Genomic DNA, 17,764 nt, shown 5'->3' on the forward strand with positions numbered 1-17,764 from the left:
AAGCTTATTCCATGCACTAGAGTAAGGGTTAAGGTCTTGGAGTTTCCCCTCCATATAATTGTCTTGTATTTTAATTTTCATTTTGCCTTTGTCATTGTGTTAAGCCCTTCTCATAAAGCGAACTCCTATAAAATTTTCGAGCAGTCCTCGTTTCTTCAGGTTTGTGCTTGGTTAACTTCATACATGCAGTGTTGTATTCTTGTCTTTATACTCGTCATCATTTAGTAAACACCCATGCACTGCGTGTAGATCAGGCTATAGCATTAAGACTACTTCATCAACCATCATACGCAAGCCTCCATGAGCTAGAAGCACCAATGAGCAGCTCCCTCTGTAAGCCCAATGACCATCAACTACGAGCTCTCAACGTCTAGCCCACACACGACCTACAACTCGCTTAATAGCTCCAGTAGCTACCACGAACAGGACAGACCATCACGGGCCTTCTACACGTCTCCAAGGCTCCTGTGCAGCGACTCTTCACAAAAAAGCAATGCCTCTCCAGACAACTGTGGACATCTCTGCACATAGCCTTATCTCTACACTTTTCTATATTAAGGTTTCCATTCATTGCCACATGGCACTTAGAAACTCAGCATGGTTGAGTTTATTTAACTTTGGTTAACTAGCCTAGTTAAAAGAGTACCACATGGCATTATACCCCTTGTAAGCACTATTGTAAACCCCTTCACAAGCACACTTTGTAAGATGCATGTGAATCCCTGTGCCACATCATCATTCCCCTTTGTCTTCTAGCAAGTAGTTGTATCAAGTGGAGCATATGTTTTATTTGAAATTTTAAATTTTAGCAAATAACCACACGTTTTTATTTAAAAATTTTAAAATTTTCACATAGCAATTTAAATATGGCACATACTGCTTTGCATTCTGCATATAGCACTTTGCATTATGCACATAGTACTTTGAATATAGCACATAATCACATATAAACTTCAATAAACTCCATGCATACCAGCATTGGAAGGCATGTGCTTTGTTAAAAGGAAGTAATCTGCTCAAGCAACCATGAACACACACTACAAAAACCCAATGTATGCTTTAGATAACCTGCATTTAGGAGATAATAGCAATGTGGACTTGAACAAACATTAAGCATGATATAGGTTTCAGCATAGATATTTTACTTCGAGGGTCATAGCCCTTGCCTCCAGACATCATTGCTTCATGGCGAATAGCCAATGTCCTCTCGGCCAAACATTCAAGAACAAGGTAATCCATCTCTTGCACTTGTGAAAGTAGCTTCAGAGCAGCAGCAGGCCGATCTCCTGCAAAGCCTGCTCCACAGCCTATTCGAACCAGCTTCTTATGTTGTATGGGATTTTCCCTCTGCAGTAGACAACAGAAAAGAGTCATTGATAATAGACACAGTGCCGCAGGAAGACAAAGAAATGGGTTTTCTATCCGAGGACAAAATTACAATATTCACTCCTCTTTCAAAGAGCAATAGTAACAGAATCATTCAAATGTCATCCAATTACATTACTTTGCCTAACCAAGTCGTGTGAAGTGACAACTCGCGTCACAATATCATGAAGAATGTATAGACATCAAGAAAAACAGGTCCCATAAATAAACATATACAAAGGCCTTGCAGAGAACAGGTTTTCATAAAGAAGCATACTCATTTAAACCTATTGTTGATGGTATTATCTTGAAGGCACATAGTGGAGAGAGAGAGAGAGAGAGAGAGAGAGAGAGAGAGAGAGAGGGTAGGCTAGGGAGAGAGAGAGTGATACTCAAAGAGAGACATAATGAAATGGAAATGAAATGACAAGAGCAATGAACCAAAATGAAAGTACTCACATGTAGACCAAAGAGCTTGAAGGCTTGTTACTTGATTGATTTGACACTAGCCAAGTACAGCTCTTATATAGAGCACACACATACATATGAACACCAATGCATATGGGATAGCTCCCAATGTGACACGTGGCATCCATAGGACACACTAGACTAGAACTCACTAGAACACACCAAACTGACTCATCTTGACTCCATTTCCTAACAGCCCCCCATGGAGGAAAGGTGAGTGACTACTGGAATGGAAGTAGAACAAAACATGACAATGATGGTCATCGGACTATGCAATGACAGTCTAGATCTACACATGGCTCCCATGCTAACTCAGAGGCAACAAAAGTGGCAACTAAACCTATACGTTTCCAATCGAGCTATTGGGTTTCTCTTTGGGTCTTTGCAACCGCTATCATAAATCAACACTCCAAAAGCTCTGGTCTTCATATATGAATACAACAGAATTTCAGGGACTTAAGTGGAGTTGTACCAGCTGGACTGTGCAATTGAAGGCCATCACATCTTATCTTGATCCACAAGAAGGTGCCTCTTTCAGATTGTAGCACGGCGTGTAGGATGCAGCTTGTGTCCGATCACCAACAAGAAGGTAAATGCCCGAGTTTTCCTCATAAAAATCATTTTTTCAAATCTATAAAGTTATCACACATTTTTTTATTTTTGGCCTGCCTGAAAGGTAGCCTTAGTAATGAAACTCATCTTCAAGAATTGAAATTACGATTTTTATTTTCCAAAAATTCTTTCTCCCATATTTGGACATATTCCACATGCAACTAGAGTTTAACTTCCACATAATCCCCAGTCTCTCTCTCTTTCTCCTAAAAATCCTCCTTTACTCTCTCTCTCTCTCTCTCTCTCACGCCCCCTCCCTCTCTCTCTCTCTCAATGAATTTGTAGTAGAGAAAGGGTTGCAAGGACCGCAATTGGGGCTTTGAACAGTGCTATTGTTGTTATACGCAGATGATGTCGTTCTTTTTGCATACGATCCGGAATCTATGCACAAACTTTTACAAGTGCTTAAGACTTTTTGTAGGGAAAGCGGGCTGCAAGTAAATGTCGGAAAAACAAAGATGATGGCAGTCTGTACCAATCAGCCAAAACATCCCCCTGAGATCACCTTTGATGGACAGATCATTGAGTATGTCAGCACCTTCAAATACTTAGGGGTTGATATCCCGGCAGATCACAGATGGTGGCAATGTATACATAGAAGGATGGACACTGGTTGGGGGAAGTACTACCAGCTTGAGAATGATTGCAGGCACACCGACACTAGGAACTGGAAAATTCGAAATGTATTGTTTGATGCATATGTAGTGCAGACAGTATTATATGGAGTGGAAGTATGGGGAGGCAGCATTTCAGCCTCTACATGGAATGATATTGAGAAAATGCAAAAAGCTTTCTTAAGGAGACACCTTGGTGTCAAACCCACTACTCCATACTCAATACTTCTGTTGGAAACGGGATCTTATGCACTTTTCATAGATCACCCTTCTTTATGACCTACGGCTCAGTTGCTTGGCTATCTCCTACAGGGCCTTAGGTCTTCTTCGAGGGTCATGACTCGGATGGGGCTTTTTGCATTCGACGATACGTAGTAGAGTCATGTTCTCTCCTGGATGTTTCATCCACTCCTTTCAGAGCTGCACATGGTCCTAGAAAGCTATCCATACCAATGGGGCGGATCTACTACCCTTTGAAGGCCCTTCCACCATGACTATGGGAATTCTACCTCGATCTCCACCGTCCTAATGCCTACTCCCCTCAAGTGCCAAAAGCACCTGCACACGTGCCTCTATCTCTACGAGAAGGCAGCACCAAGCTCCGAAGGGCCCATCCGATGTGTGTTCTCTACCCAAGCATCAACCCCTTCTAATCTTTGACCTCCGGATGCCAAGTAAGAGGAGGTCGCTCTAACTCCTCGGGGCAAGAAGGGCTGGCCCAAATGAGGCTTCCAGATAAGCATTGCCAAACCCTGAGAAGGCTCCGCATCAAGGGGGGAGCCCTTCCCTCTAAGGGGGTTGTCTAAGAAGATCCAATTGTGGGATGGCTACCATTGACCTCCTGTACAAGGGATGTTCCTGAGAAGCCCTCGCTGAAGCAAGAGCTTCCAAGGCTTAGAATTGCGTGTGAGGCCTCATATCACCAACTTGCCCAAGAGGGCTCTACTCTCCATCTCGAGACAATGATGCTAAGTCCTCCCTGAGTGTATGGTCTTCTATCAAGCCACCCTAGCTCTAGTGTTTTGTGTACCGTCCGATCCTACCCATATGAAGTTGCGCACAAGGTGCCTAAGCTATATCCCATGCACCCCTTGTGAAGACACCGGTTGACCACAAGGGTCCTACGTCCTAGAGACAGTTTAGCAAAGCTCCAATATAGAAGCTTGCATCGAAGGCTCTCTAAGATGGGGCCTATCTACTGCTCCACTGAAATATCAATGCCCATTTGGCAACCAAGGTATCTCACAGTACCACGCACAATCCCCATATAGCCTCGTGCGGCCCCCAAATCCAAGATCTCCCGACCTCCTCAATTGCTATAAGAAACCCAACTGATTTGGCCCAGTTAATCCTGGCCCCCAAGGCCTCACAATATATCTCCAGTGCTCCCCTGGCCCCCTCCAAACTCTCCACTCTAGAAGAGTGTCTTCTCGTCTGTAAACTCAAGAGTCGAGAAACTCCACTTGGAAATTCGGAAGGCACATCCGCTCAAGGCCTACTCCCTAAGATCTCAAGAAATATTCCAATGCCTTTGCCACAAATAAAAGCAGGAGGGGAGCTAAGAAGCAACCCTTGCAAACTGAACGGGAAAACGTAAAGGGATCCCATGTGTGTTTAGATTAAAAAGTCCCATCAATAATTAAGCCATATAATTAATTCCATCAATTGGATTAAAAAACAAATTTAAAGGGAAACATATAAGAAAAAAATATTTAAGGCATCTAAGTTGAAAAATGCAATAACCAAAGTTTGCAAAAAAGTTCACCAAAATTAAGAACTTTCAATAATATTGAGTTTGACAAACACGATATTGAACAAAGATGTCGAATCCTCAAGCAGTCCACGTTCCGAGGTCAATGTCCACTTACCTACCACCATCCAAACAAACTAAATGTTAGAACATCATATACCACCATCCAAACAAACTAGATGTTAGAACATCATAGTTACGATTGGGTAGACAGGTAATGCCTGTTTTCCCCGGCTTGTTTTCTCTTTACCTAGGAATATAGACAACCATATGGATTCTTAGATTTTATATATATATATAAAGTTTAAGTCACAAGTGGACTAAGGAGCGAATGAGTGCATGGGTTGAGAAGGGATTAGTAAAGGTATGGGAGGATTAATGTGCTTGGTGTGTGGGTTGATTAAAAAGATAGTGTAAAGGAGAGATTTCGCGGGAGGTTACTTAAAAGAATAATTCATAGTTGGGGAAGTATACATGTGTGTGTGTGTGTGTGTGTGTGTGTGTGAGAGAGAGAGAGAGAGAGGAGAAGCGACCTCTGCCCATACATCCCCGTCAAGGCCTCCGTACAACCCCCCTTCCGTCTGTACATCTGTACGGCCCCCATACAGCGCCCGTACGCTGTCCGTACTTCTGTACAGGACCCGATTTGCAGGTCCGTACAGTTTTGGTCGCGTTGCCTCCATACAGTTCCGCCTGCAGTTCCGTATGGCCTCCGTACAAGCCCTACTGCAATTTCGTACAGGTTTCGGGCAGGCCCTGTCTACAGCTCCGTGCTCATTTGCTGTTTTCGTACAATCCTACTTCCGTACGCTGCTTCTTCTTGTTGTTGCTGTCAGCCCTCTCGGTTTCATAGCTGTCTACCCCTGAGTTTACTCCTCCATCCCTACTTTTTTCCCTAGCTATCTTTGCCCTTTCTGTGACCTCTTGCAGAGATTCTTTTTCCTATGCAGTCCTTTATACTTTCTCCTTTCGTTGCTCTATATATATTTCACTTTCTTTACCTTCAGAAAATGGCAGACTGTCCATATGCAAAGACTTTTTAAAAAGAAAGATCAGTCCAAAGCAAAAAGCAAAAGCAGGTCATGGGTCACAATGACCCCTTTCATGCCTCTGCAGAGGCTCAACTTGTATACGAGGTGATGCATGAGGGTTTTGAAGATACCCGAAAAAGTTGGAAGGATTCAGTTCCCACCACAGGCATTATGGTGGAAGTGGATGATATTTTTGATCTAGTCAAAGAATATGCCAAGCATGCCATCATTATCTTTTTTCCAAGACGTATGCCTGCTGCTGCAGATGCTAGTAACTGGTTGACTAGAACCCTGGGTGGTTGCTATGTCAAAAAAGTTCATTATGCAGCAAGGGGTTTTTTTTAAGTGATCATGGCAGATGAAGAGCACAAGCAGATTTTATTGGAGCACTCTCCTCTTTTCTATGGGCGGCACATGGTTCATGTGTTGCCCTAGTCTCCCACCAGAGCCTATCAGGCATTGATCCGACACAGATGCCCTGTCTGGGTGGAATTTGTGGACTTCCCCCAATGTTTGGCTTCTCTTTTGCCAAAAAATGCAGCATCTCTTGGCAAAGTGGTCTGTCCACCACAGCCTAATGGCAATTCAAACAGATTTTATATTTTGTGGGACAAAGATAATCCAACCCCAAACTCTTATTCGGTTACAGTGAATAAAGTTTCAATGGGCAGTGCCTTCTATAAACTGAAATGGGGTCTCTTTGCAGGTGCTTGCTTTGAATGCAAGAAGTTTGGGCGTATGGCTTTGCAATACCCTTCACATACTCCAAAAATGTCAGTGCAGGCTGATTTGTCTCCGCCTCCGAGCAGACTTCTACTGCCCCCTCTTTGATGAAGACTAAGGGGGTGAAACATTTTTTCGTTGTCCAAGACAAAGGGAAAGCACCGGTTGCTTCAAATGGTGATGTTTCTCCTTCTGTGTCTTCGGCCTCTCATCCTCAAGCAAAGGAAAAAACTTTGAATGATGCTTGGCAAACCCCAAGAAAAGTCTTTCACCTAGGAGACCTTTGCCCTCCCGAACTTGGAATGGTGCTTCATCTCAACTCAAAACACCGGCTGAGGATTCTGGTATTGGTTTGACTTGGGCTGAGGTGATAGCCAATCGTACCCTCTTTCCAGAAGAGGAAGTTGCTGCATTATTGTCTTCTCCTCAGGCTGAGTTTTCTTCTCCAAGCCGAGGCCCGGATACTGAGGTGGAAATGCAAAATATAGAAGGCATTTTTGCTGTTGTACATACCTGTCCTATATCTGTAAATATGCTTGATCATCTCAAATGTGTCACTTTGAATGTACAGGGTTTGTGTGATGCTCGAAAATGGAAACTGGTCTGGCTGTATATATGCCAATTGCAGCCTAATATAGTGGCTCTGCAAGAGCATAATCAGCATATGTATGCTGGATAATCTGGACATTTTGCTGGTTATGACATTTTTTATGCTGGAGAGCACTCTTTCTCTGGGGTAGGTTTTTAGTTAAGCATGATCTTCACCCTATTGTGGCCTTCAATGATCACCATGGTCGATGGACAATGCCTCATTCAAGGCGACATCTTTGAATTTGCATCAGTATATGCTCCTCAATCTTCCGAGAATCGAGCTTTGGTTTGGGATGCCATGCATAAATATCCCTAGCAGCATTATGCTTTTATCTGTGGCGATTTCAATAATGCCCCACAACTAGGAGATAATACCTCAGGCCACACTCACATGTTGGCTTCTGAAAAGCAGGCATGGTCTGATCTTTTGATTCAATTGTCTCTCGTTGATCTTTGGAAGGAATTGCAGCCCATGCTTCCAGGCTTTTCAGCGTAATTCTCAATCTTCATATCTAGCACGCTTGGATAAATGGTATCGGGTTGATCCACAGCATTCTAATGCCTTCACTTGTCAGCTTTGGATAGGCCATGCTTTCATATACTTTAATCATGCTCCTCTTTGGCTGAGGCTCTCTTTGCATGACTTTCCAGATGATAGATTGGCTTGCAAACGCCTTTTATTGGTAAATAATGGTTACCTTGACCATGCTGATTTTAAAGCCATGGTTTCTAATGCGATTCAGCCTCTTTCTCATCAGATGCACATTGATTAGGATTATGCATGGCAGGCTTTTGTTGCAAAAATGCAAGCTGTTATTCGGGATTATGGTAAATCTTACATGCAGGCCACACGGGAGACCGTGAAGCATGCCAAATACACTTGCCAAAGTTTGACAGACCTCAGTCATCTTCGGCCTTTATCTTTAGAAGAAAGCATGCTATTATGCCAGGCTAAATTTTGTCTCGAATCGAATGATCGAAGAAAGCTTGCTAAATGGGAGACCCGATCTAGACAAAGGGCTTTTTTGGATAAAGGTTGCTCTTCCAAGCAATTCTTTAAAAGTCTGCATTACAAAAGACAAGCTGCCAATATTTGTTGGATCCCAGATGCCTCATGGTTTTTGGTCCTCATCTCGCTCAAAGCTTGTTGGTTTTTATGTGCAGCACTTTTCATCTCATTTTGGGCATGTGGACATTCTTTCTCCTCAGGTTGTGTCTCCCCGCTAGCTTCTTTTGCAGCACGTCCATCCCATTGCTCAGGCCTTGGAATTGGAAATTCCTTTCACTGAAAGAGAATTGTCAAATGCTATTAAATTCTGTGGCAAACAGAAATTTCCGGGATGGGATGGTCTCACTGTGGAATTTTTTCTTGCTTTCTAGGATATCCTCAAGCAGACTTTGCTGCAAATCGTCAATTCAGCCTGGGAAAATCAGCAAATGCCTATGTCATGGAAAAAAGGACTTGTCAAGCTCCTTCCAAAAAAGCAGTTATGTGATTTGCTCACTGATTGGAGAAAATAACGCTCATGCCAGTTATTTACAAGATCATAGCCAAAATGGTTGTTGATCGTATTAAAGGTTATCTGCATGATGGGCTGCATCCTTCGCAATATGCCTTTGTTCCCCATAGGCATATCACATATAATATTGCCAATGCTTATATTGGGATTGAATATGCCAAATACACACATCAGGATGTTCTGCTCTTACAGGTGGATATTGCAAAATCCTTTGATACAATTCAATGGGAATTCATCTGGCAAATAATCCGAGCTTTGGGGGTTTGGAACAAAAATGCAGCAAATTATTTATTGGCTTTATAGGGACAACAATGCAACTTGCATTCTTTCTGGAGATCTCTCTGATGAGTGGACTCTTCGTTGTTCGGTCCGTCAGGGATGTCTCCTTAGTGCTTTATTATATGCCATTGCTATCCATCCCATGCTGCAATATATTGATCATCTCGTGGCTACAAGCTCCCTTTATGATTTGGAATTGGATGCAAATCGCAGCCAAGCCTATGTTGATGATTCTTTCTTTACCTTGAAGAATACGCAGAATGATCTTTCTGCTTTGATGCAGGCTCTATCTGTTTATGGTTTGGCAGCTGGTCTTCATGTCAATTTTCAAAAGTCCAAGCTGCTCCCATTGCATTCTAAAGACTAGCATAGTCTTTTGTGGGCCAAGGAAATCATTCCATCCACTCAGATTGTTCATTATCTTGGTTACCCTTTGGGGTGGGGTCTCACTCATCGTCAACAAACTAATTGGGTGATGGTCAAGCTTCGGAAAAAGCTAGAATATTGGAAATTGGCAACCTGGCCTTTGCATGTTCGGCTTCGAATAGTACAATCCATCCTTGTGGCATATATTCAATGTTACTTTCCTTTGATCATGTTCACTCACGCAAATCTTGCTTCTTTCATGTCTGCCATTATGGAAATCTTTTGGCGTTCCAAACATGGCAGAAAAAGTATCAGACTGCTTTCAGTGCATCAACTTTGTTCTCCTAAGATGCATGGTGGTTTGAACATCATGAATATCCAAGTGCACATCCTTGCTCAGAGTAGAAAAATGTTGTTGCATTTCCTGCAAGGTGATCAGCCTTGGGCTCTTATGATTAGATCTCTAATTACACATATAAGTATTTATGCCTTTGGTCATTGGCAAATCAATTACGGGAATTTCTTATTTGGCCGCATCGATGGCACTTTGCTTGGTTGCCCCCTTTGGTCTCCAGTTTGCTTCTTGATTGGAAGCACGTCCTCTCTCATCTGGAATGGAATGGTCGAGAGTCTTTGCTGGGTAATTCTTTGCGAGCTGAAAGCATTCACTGGTCAACAGTTTTTCAGTCTCCACTGGCTTTACAGGAACCTCGTCGTCCCTATTTTGTTTCTTTTAAGGGCATCACTTGTTATTCAGGATGATGGCTCTGTGCTACCTTTCTCTCTGGCAGCTACACAGTATGGCATGGGCTCTCATTATCGTGCTTTGTGGCAACAAATTGCTTATATACTTTCACGGTTTGTTCCGATTCCTCCTCTGGAACTTCAGGACAGGTTGGAGGATTGGACCTTGACTTCACCAGGGTCCTCTTCTTGCCCTTTGAGGCTATCTCAGATTACAGTGCCTGCATTGTATAAAATCCTTTTGCCTCAACCTTGGGTTTCAGAGAAAGGCAATTCTATTTGGTGAATGCATCGCACAGCCAAGTGGTGGAGAAAGAGATTAAAGCAGCTTTGGGCTTATAAAACACCTCTTCGACAACAGGTTTTCTTCTAGCGAGTGCTTCTGGGCATTTTTCCATCTAGACAAATGTTGGCCCATAGACACATTGCTCCTGCTCGTTGCCACAGATGCTTGAGTCCTCAGGAGACTATGCCTCATTTATTCTGGTTTTGTTCATATTCTCGTGAGTTCATCGATCTTCTTCGCCAGCGCCTGCAAGCGAGATTCCCGACTAGTCTTTTCGGCTCTTTGGTTTTCATCCACCCAGACCAAAGTTTCATCTTTTCTTTGTTTGGGTTCGCTATTGGGCACTCTGGACTTTATGAACAGACAAGAACTATAACATAGATCATGATGTATATTTAGCATACACTAAGATTTTCAGTTGATGTACTTTTGGCTGCCTCGTTTTGAGGTTGCTACTCTTGTAATATAATCAATCAAAAGTTTTCATCCAAAAAAAAAAGTGTGTGTGTGTGTAAAGAAATAAGTGTTTCTGTGAGATACATTTACTAATCAAAAAATTTGTGTGTGTGTGTGTGTGTGTGTGTGTGTGTGTGTGTGTCATCTCTTTTGGCATTGTCCTTCCTCTTGTGCTTTTTTGGACTTCTTTTGGATTTTGAGAGCTCGGTTTCCTCAGATTGCTTTTGGCAAGTTCTTCTGGCTTTTTGGTGTACATCCACCCAGACAGGAGTTTGACTTCTTTTTTGTTTGGGTTCGGTACTGGGCACTCTGGACTCTCTAAAAGGATCGCAATCATAGGGTCTTTGGTGATCTTGTTTTTTCCAATTTCTCTTTCTTCAGATACTCTTTGCAGCAATCGCTTTTTAATTGCTTGCAATCTCGTGTCTTTGATCATGACGTATATTTGTCCTACAATGAGATTTTCTCTTGATGTATTATAGCTCTCCCTTTATGGGATAGCTTTTTTTGTAATATAATGACTCAAAGATTCCACAAAAAAGAAAAAAAAAGTATGTGTGTGTGGCCCACCCCTAACCCAGAGGGTAAGACCACATGGTGGAGAGTAAGCCCACCATGTGAAACTTACTCCTCACCTACTGATAATAAGTGAATAAAAGTGGATCTGTATGATAAGTGTCAAAATAAAAAAAATGATTCCAATAGTAAATGTGTAAACCACTTCTGCAGAATAGATATAAAGGTTAGTAAAAACTAAGGCGGATTAAAAAATGACTAGGGATTTTCCATGCTAAAGAATTATCCAATGGATGTGAATTAATTGTATGGCACTAGCCCAACCAAAGGCTAGCTGGGAAATCAAAGCCTGCTAGCGCACTGTTGCAAGATCTTGTACTAAGCTTGCTTAAGCTGAACCTTTGGCCGCAAGCAAATCACTCCCTTGTGCAGTGCCCCATCCCCACCTTTCTAGTAGGAAGTGTCACGGGGATGTGGAAAGTGATGTAAAGTATTTTATAACTTAACCCAAAGGACTGATTACTCCGTGGTTGAGTCTAGTAATAGTTTGGCCGTGAGGGACTGGCTAAAGGAAGTACAAACTTCCTAGAAGTTCCTACGGGCAAAGTCTAGGTGTACCATTAGGTCATAGGGCAAGGCAAAGGCACTACAGAGGGATCTAAAAGCTGGGCCCAAGGACAACCAACGTTGTCCTTGGTCACGTGCGTTAGAGATTTAATGAAGGGCCAAGTGTCATGCATGCAGGTGCATGCCCTTCTCCCACCTACCATCTCTCTCCCCTCACCCTCCTGCAGCATTCTAGGCCTAGTAGAAGCATTCTGGGCAGATTTCAACGTCAGGCTCAGTTTCTTTCCTCCTCTTTTGGCTGTTGCCTGCACTCCTCACGCTTTGCCTGGCTTATTTTCCCTTTTTCACTGCTACACACAGCCCAAGGCTGCAGGCATGAGTCCCGAGGCAGCTGTACAAATAGTCCGTACAGTATAGACAGTCCGTACAGCTGTACGGACTGTTGACGCATTTATCTAGGAGACTGTACGGACTTTTCTGGGAATGGGATTCGAGGAGGGCACACTTTTGAGGAGGTTTTCCTGGCATAGATCCTGGAGCACAAGCTTCGAGGAAGATATGGCAGCTTTTTGTCCTCTACAACTCTTTCTTGTCCTCCCTTTCGCCTTCTATCTGCTCCTTTTCTCTTTTCTTGGAAGCTGGAAGACTCCTAAACCTTGCTGTGGGCCTAACAGGGGATAGGCACGAGGAACAAAGCTCGCCCCTCTGCCACGAACATCAGGTATTTGGATTTGGACTTCCATTTTTTTGCATTTCTTACTTTGAAGCATTTTGTAGTGCATGTGTGGTGTTTTGCAATACTTTCTGCTATCTCTCTCTCAGGTTCTAGCAAGCACCTAGAGGCAAGGGTGTTCCTAGGGAAAGGCTCAAGGACAGTATAGATGCATGTGATAGCCTTGAGGCTGCTTTGAGCACAGTTTGTTAGTGGTTTGGATGCTTCGATGACTATCAATTGGGTTAGGTCAGAAGTAAATGCCTAAGATTGCCTTGCCAGTTGGATTCTAGTAGTGCACTTGGATTAAATGCCCAGAAGGAAGACAGAGGATTTGTAGAGAGGAATAGTGCGGGGATGAGCCCCTGGTGTAAAGCATTTCCATTTAGAAGAATTAAATAAATACCAAAAGGGGCGCCAAGGCATTTGGGACCCATGGGTGTATTGTGTATTGTTTTCTCTAAGCAGGGGTATTCTAGACTTCCCGTTGTTGTTGAAGTTTATTTCTAAGTATTGTTAAGTGACTAAAGTGACTGAAACTTGCATTGTGGCTATTTATGAGGTTTATGATTGAGTAGAGGAAGATTACTATCCTTCAATTTCTTGAAGGCCGGTTTCAGTGGTTCCACTGCCAGGATCGTCACCATCTTCCTATAGAGGTTGGCCTTGGTAGTGTTGGGTGAAGGACACTTTCATTGCCATTTTTGCTATAGCCATCAATTTCAGCAAGCATGTCACACCGTGAGAGGTTGTTGACCATCTCCGAGCAGGAGGGGCAAGAGGAAGACAGAGCATTTGAGAGTTTTGAGGAGGAGCATAGCATCAACAGGGGTGATGCGGAGCAAAATAGTGGCGCACAGCCTGTTTCTCCTAAGCATGCCACTAAGGACTCCCAGGATGAGGTAGATGAGGCAGAGGAGCTTGATCCCAACGCCCTTTTCCAGTTGCAAATGCAAAAAGCATTGGGAGCCCTGTCACAATTGCAGCAGACTTTCATGGAGATTATGCAAGCTCCTCCTACTATTATTGCTCCTCCTAGAAGCAAAAGAAGCATAAGAAGACTCACAGGCATGTATCTTTCAGTGGACAACCACTAGAGATGCCCACAATCACTCTTGTAGCAGGTAATGCCAATAATTGCCGCTTAGTCAATCAAGGACAGCAAGTCCTCCCTCATCCAGGATACTTTGGAGGGGGATCAGTTTTTTCAGGTAATGGTCGGACAGCTAACTGAAGGGCCCGGAATGCCAGGCATATATGTGGGCAGGATGCAGCCCGGTATGCAGAATTTTCAGCAGCAAATGATGGGTGGAATCCCCCACCCCCCCCGCAAATGCCAATATGATATACTCAAACATTGGGATGCAGCCTGGGATGCAAACAGGTATGCCTATGATGATGGGCAATCCTTGGAATATGCCACAGATACAGGGAGTGGGACCCGGAATGTTTAACCCCACCATGGGTACGGGTGGAATGGCTCAAAATGTGGGAGCAATGAGGACTCTGCCCTTTTTACAATCCCCCCGTTTATGATAACCTCACCCCTAAAGGCAAACTGAAAGATTACAAGGAGGGAGGTGTACTCCTGTTTATTCCATGTGCTCCTGACACCAGTTGGTTGCAAGGGTTGGTGCACCACCTATACCTCTTAACTGCTGGACTGCTTCCCATGTGCACCAAAGGTACCGCCTATGCACCTGTGGACCCTGGCACTTTCGTGTTGAAGCTGTTTTGGATACAAAGAATAAAACAATCACAATTACTCACCGTGGCAAGACCCACGTTCTTGATGCTAAGCTGAAGGGAGAATCCATCCCTGTTGTATCTATTTCTACCATTGGCAATGTAATGAAAAAGCACCTTTCAGCGTACTTAGTGTTTGCATCTAAAAAGAAGTCAGTAGAAGAAAAGCCTCATTTTTCTAAGCTGGAAAAGCAGCGGACAGATTTTCTCTTTCAGTTTAAAGAGTGTTTTTCCGACTCACTTCCACAGGAGTTCCCCCCTAAAAGGCCAGAAGACCATACGATAGACATAATCCCTAGTAGCAGCCCTCCTACCCGACCTCCTTACAGGGTTAGTGCAGCCCAGCAAGAGGAAATTATGAACCAGGTCAAGGACCTATTGGGAAAGGGGCTGATTCAGCCTAGCTCTTCACCTCACCCGTGCTTTTGGTCCAGAAGAAGGATGGATCCTGGCAGATGTGCAATAACTATCGAGCCTGTTAGAAAAGTCACTGCCCCACCTGTGAGCCCTTGTTTTGAGGGGACAGGGGGCAGGAGACTATAGGGGGGTAGGGGAAGAAAAGGGGAGAGACCCACCTGGCTGGCACCTGCGCAGCAAGGGAGATTGGCGCAGCCTTCTACGCGACCCATGGAGCAGGAAATGGCAGGGCCTACGATCTGCATCAGCAGCCCATGTGCTAGGCACATGGGCCTATTTATAGGCATGGCCCAAGCCATCCAACCTGGTCGGTGGAGGCAGCCTTGAGGTCGGTGCTGCAAGCAAGGGATCGGCCCCCTGCTGGTCGGTTTTCTTCAGCCCAAGCAAGGGCCTATAAAAAGCCCCCTCTACCCCCCCCCCCCCGGTCATTTCTCATCACCTGCACAGAAAGCCTTGCACAAGCAAGCACGCAGGGAGAGGAGTAGGCTCAGCATCTTGGCAGCTTCTATTGGCTGTTGTACACGCTCAGCTTTTGAGCTTTTGTCTACCCACGATTGTGAAGGAATATATCTGAGTTTTTTGCTCTCTCTCTCTCTCTCTCCGTCTCTCTGAGTGTTGTATGAGCTAGATCGGGAGTGAGGTGTGAGTGATTTTATCCTCTATTTCCAACATGGTATCAGAGCAAGGTTTACAGCTCTAGATCAGAGTACCTCAACAAGTAGCCGACTCCAATTGACACTCAGGTTTGCTGCGTGGTCAAGTTCTCCACTGCAAATTCAGTTTACAGTTTGTTGTTCTTTATTACAGCAAGGATGGAGGACACAGATTCTACTGTTGCCTCTTCAGCCCCTTCTCTTCCTTCCTCCTCCAGATTCCTCTCATTTACCATCCCAAACTTTGAAGAGTCAGGGAAGCTAGACGGGTCGAATTACCCAATCTAGGAGGTGAAAATCCGGAGCCATTTAGTGGCTCAGAAGTTGTGGAAGTTAACAATGAGGGTGGAGGCAAAGCCGGAGATTTGTTCATGTTGGACAACAAGGAGAAGATTGTCATTTCAGTAGACGGTGAAGAGCTTAAGAATTGGGAAGAGAGAGATGCCCACTCCCTAGCATTAATCATTGGGACCACGGCGGACTCTGTTCTTCCGCACATCCAGATGGCCGAGACGTCTGTAGAAGCGTGGGCTATCCTGAAGGATTTGTATGAAACACACAACACATCTCAAATTCTGATGCTCCAACATCAACTGTACAATTTGGACATGACTGAGGCAGACAATGTTCATGACCATCTGACAAAAGTCAAGGCGGTAAGGGACCAACTTGCGGCAGTTGGTCAAAAGGTAGATTCAAGTTATCTAGCATTGTTGACTTTACACTAGCTACCTCGAAGTTTTAAGAGTTTCGTGACTATGGTCACTGCAAGACAGAGGACCAAGCCCCTCACCTTCAAGGAGCTTGGGGGCCTTTACTATTGTAGGAAGAGGCTCGGGAAAAACTGTTTACTCAATCGGACGAGAAGGCTCTCGTGGCAAGGGACAAGCACGGCAAAGGTAAGTTCAAAGACTCCAAGAACAAAAGCAAGACCGAGGATGTAGAGAAAAAGAGGCAGATGAAGTGCTTCTACTGTGAGAAGCTTGGTCATTCTGCTAAAGAGTGCTGCAAGTAGAAGGCGGATCTCAAGAAGGAGTCCAAGTCCAAGGAGGAGCCAAAGACCGAATCGGCAAACGTCATGACCGGTGCTCTCTTCATTATCACTGAGTACTACTCCGCTTATGCAGTCAGAGAAGGTGAGGAAGGTTGGTATGTGGACAATGGAGCTTCAAAGCACATGTCCAACAAGGAGTGGTTCAAAACCATGGAAGGTACGCATCCCAATTCCAAGGTCATTGTGGGGGATAACCGGTCATGCCCTGAAAGGGTGTCGGTAGTATTCCATTCATCACGACTGCAAGAAACGAGGAGTTGATTTCCGGTGTACTGTATATACCGAATTTGTGCAAGAACCTTTTGTCTGTTAGTCAGATGGACAAGTACAATATGTCTGTCTTATTCGACAACGGCAAAGTCACTATCACATCCAAGGCAAACAGACAAGTGGTGGCTCAAGGTGTCGAGGAGCATGGGCTATATCGGCTCAATGCTTTGTTGGTACATGGGGACCATGGCAGATCCAAATTGTGGCAAGAGCGGTTCGGTCACGTCAACTATGGCACCCTCGCCGAGATGCAGAAGACAAAGATGGTGGATGGACTTCCACCGATTGCAGGCAATGATCGTGTTTGCAGGGCTTGCGTGGAAGGCAAGCAACACAGGGACAAGTTTCCACAGCAGGCCTCATCACGGGCCAAGAAGCCGCTCGAGTTGGTTCACGCCAACATCTGCGGCCCAATGTTGACAAATTCATTCGCAAGTTCGCGGTATTCTCTTTTATTAGTGTGATGATTTCAGTCGCATGACATGAGTATTCTACCTGGCCAAGAAATCTCAGGCTTTTGAGAAATTCAAAGATTGAAAGGCCCAGGTAGAGAAGGAGAGCGGGGAGGTCATCAAAGCCTTCTGCACCGACAGAGGGGAAAAGTTAACTACCGAGTTCAATGGATTCTGCAAGAAGCACGGGACCAAGAGACAGCTTGCACATCTCAGAGCTTAACTGGAGAAGAAAAAATACTCTCCCATAGATGGTGACCTCCTGGATGTGGTCCCCCTCTAGCACTAAGCTTGCATGTATAACCATGATTGTAAGGTAAATGTTATGGTGCCAATTCTTTTGATTTAATGTTCTTAAATTGATGATTTTTAATAAAGATTGCTGATCTTGTTATAACAATTCTTGGGATGTCATTGAAGTTGACAATTTTGCAATGCGACATTCGGGTTGAGGGGAAAGCATAGATGTGGACTTCTCACTGGACCACTATATGGGGATGTTCAAGAACCAAACCCTTGTGTGCATCCATCCAACATTCTCACCTCATGGAAAGGAGGAGCTAATAAAACGT

The 17,764-nt window shown here is 44.2% G+C and overlaps 1 protein-coding gene across 6 annotated transcripts in view; it reads right to left on the reverse strand.

The window, feature by feature from the left end:
* Nucleotides 1-17,764, reverse strand: part of LOC147884603 (propionyl-CoA carboxylase) — a 120,781-nt gene that overhangs the window by 91,849 nt on the left and 11,168 nt on the right. For 5 of the 6 annotated variants that reach the window (XM_087397436.1, XM_087397440.1, XM_087397438.1 and 2 more), the window contains exon 2: nucleotides 1,146-1,347. In XM_087397436.1, coding sequence (XP_087253562.1) covers nucleotides 1,146-1,347 — 202 coding nt within the window. Of the gene's footprint in view, nucleotides 1-1,145; nucleotides 1,348-2,305; nucleotides 2,441-2,479; nucleotides 2,503-17,764 lie in introns of those variants that run through there. The other variant, XM_087397435.1, reaches the window with a different exon arrangement.

The sequence above is a fragment of the Dipteris shenzhenensis genome, chromosome 26 (genome assembly GCF_047967505.1).
Source record: "Dipteris shenzhenensis isolate YYH24624 ecotype China chromosome 26, Dip_SZ_1.0, whole genome shotgun sequence".
Lineage (NCBI taxonomy): Eukaryota > Viridiplantae > Streptophyta > Polypodiopsida > Gleicheniales > Dipteridaceae > Dipteris > Dipteris shenzhenensis.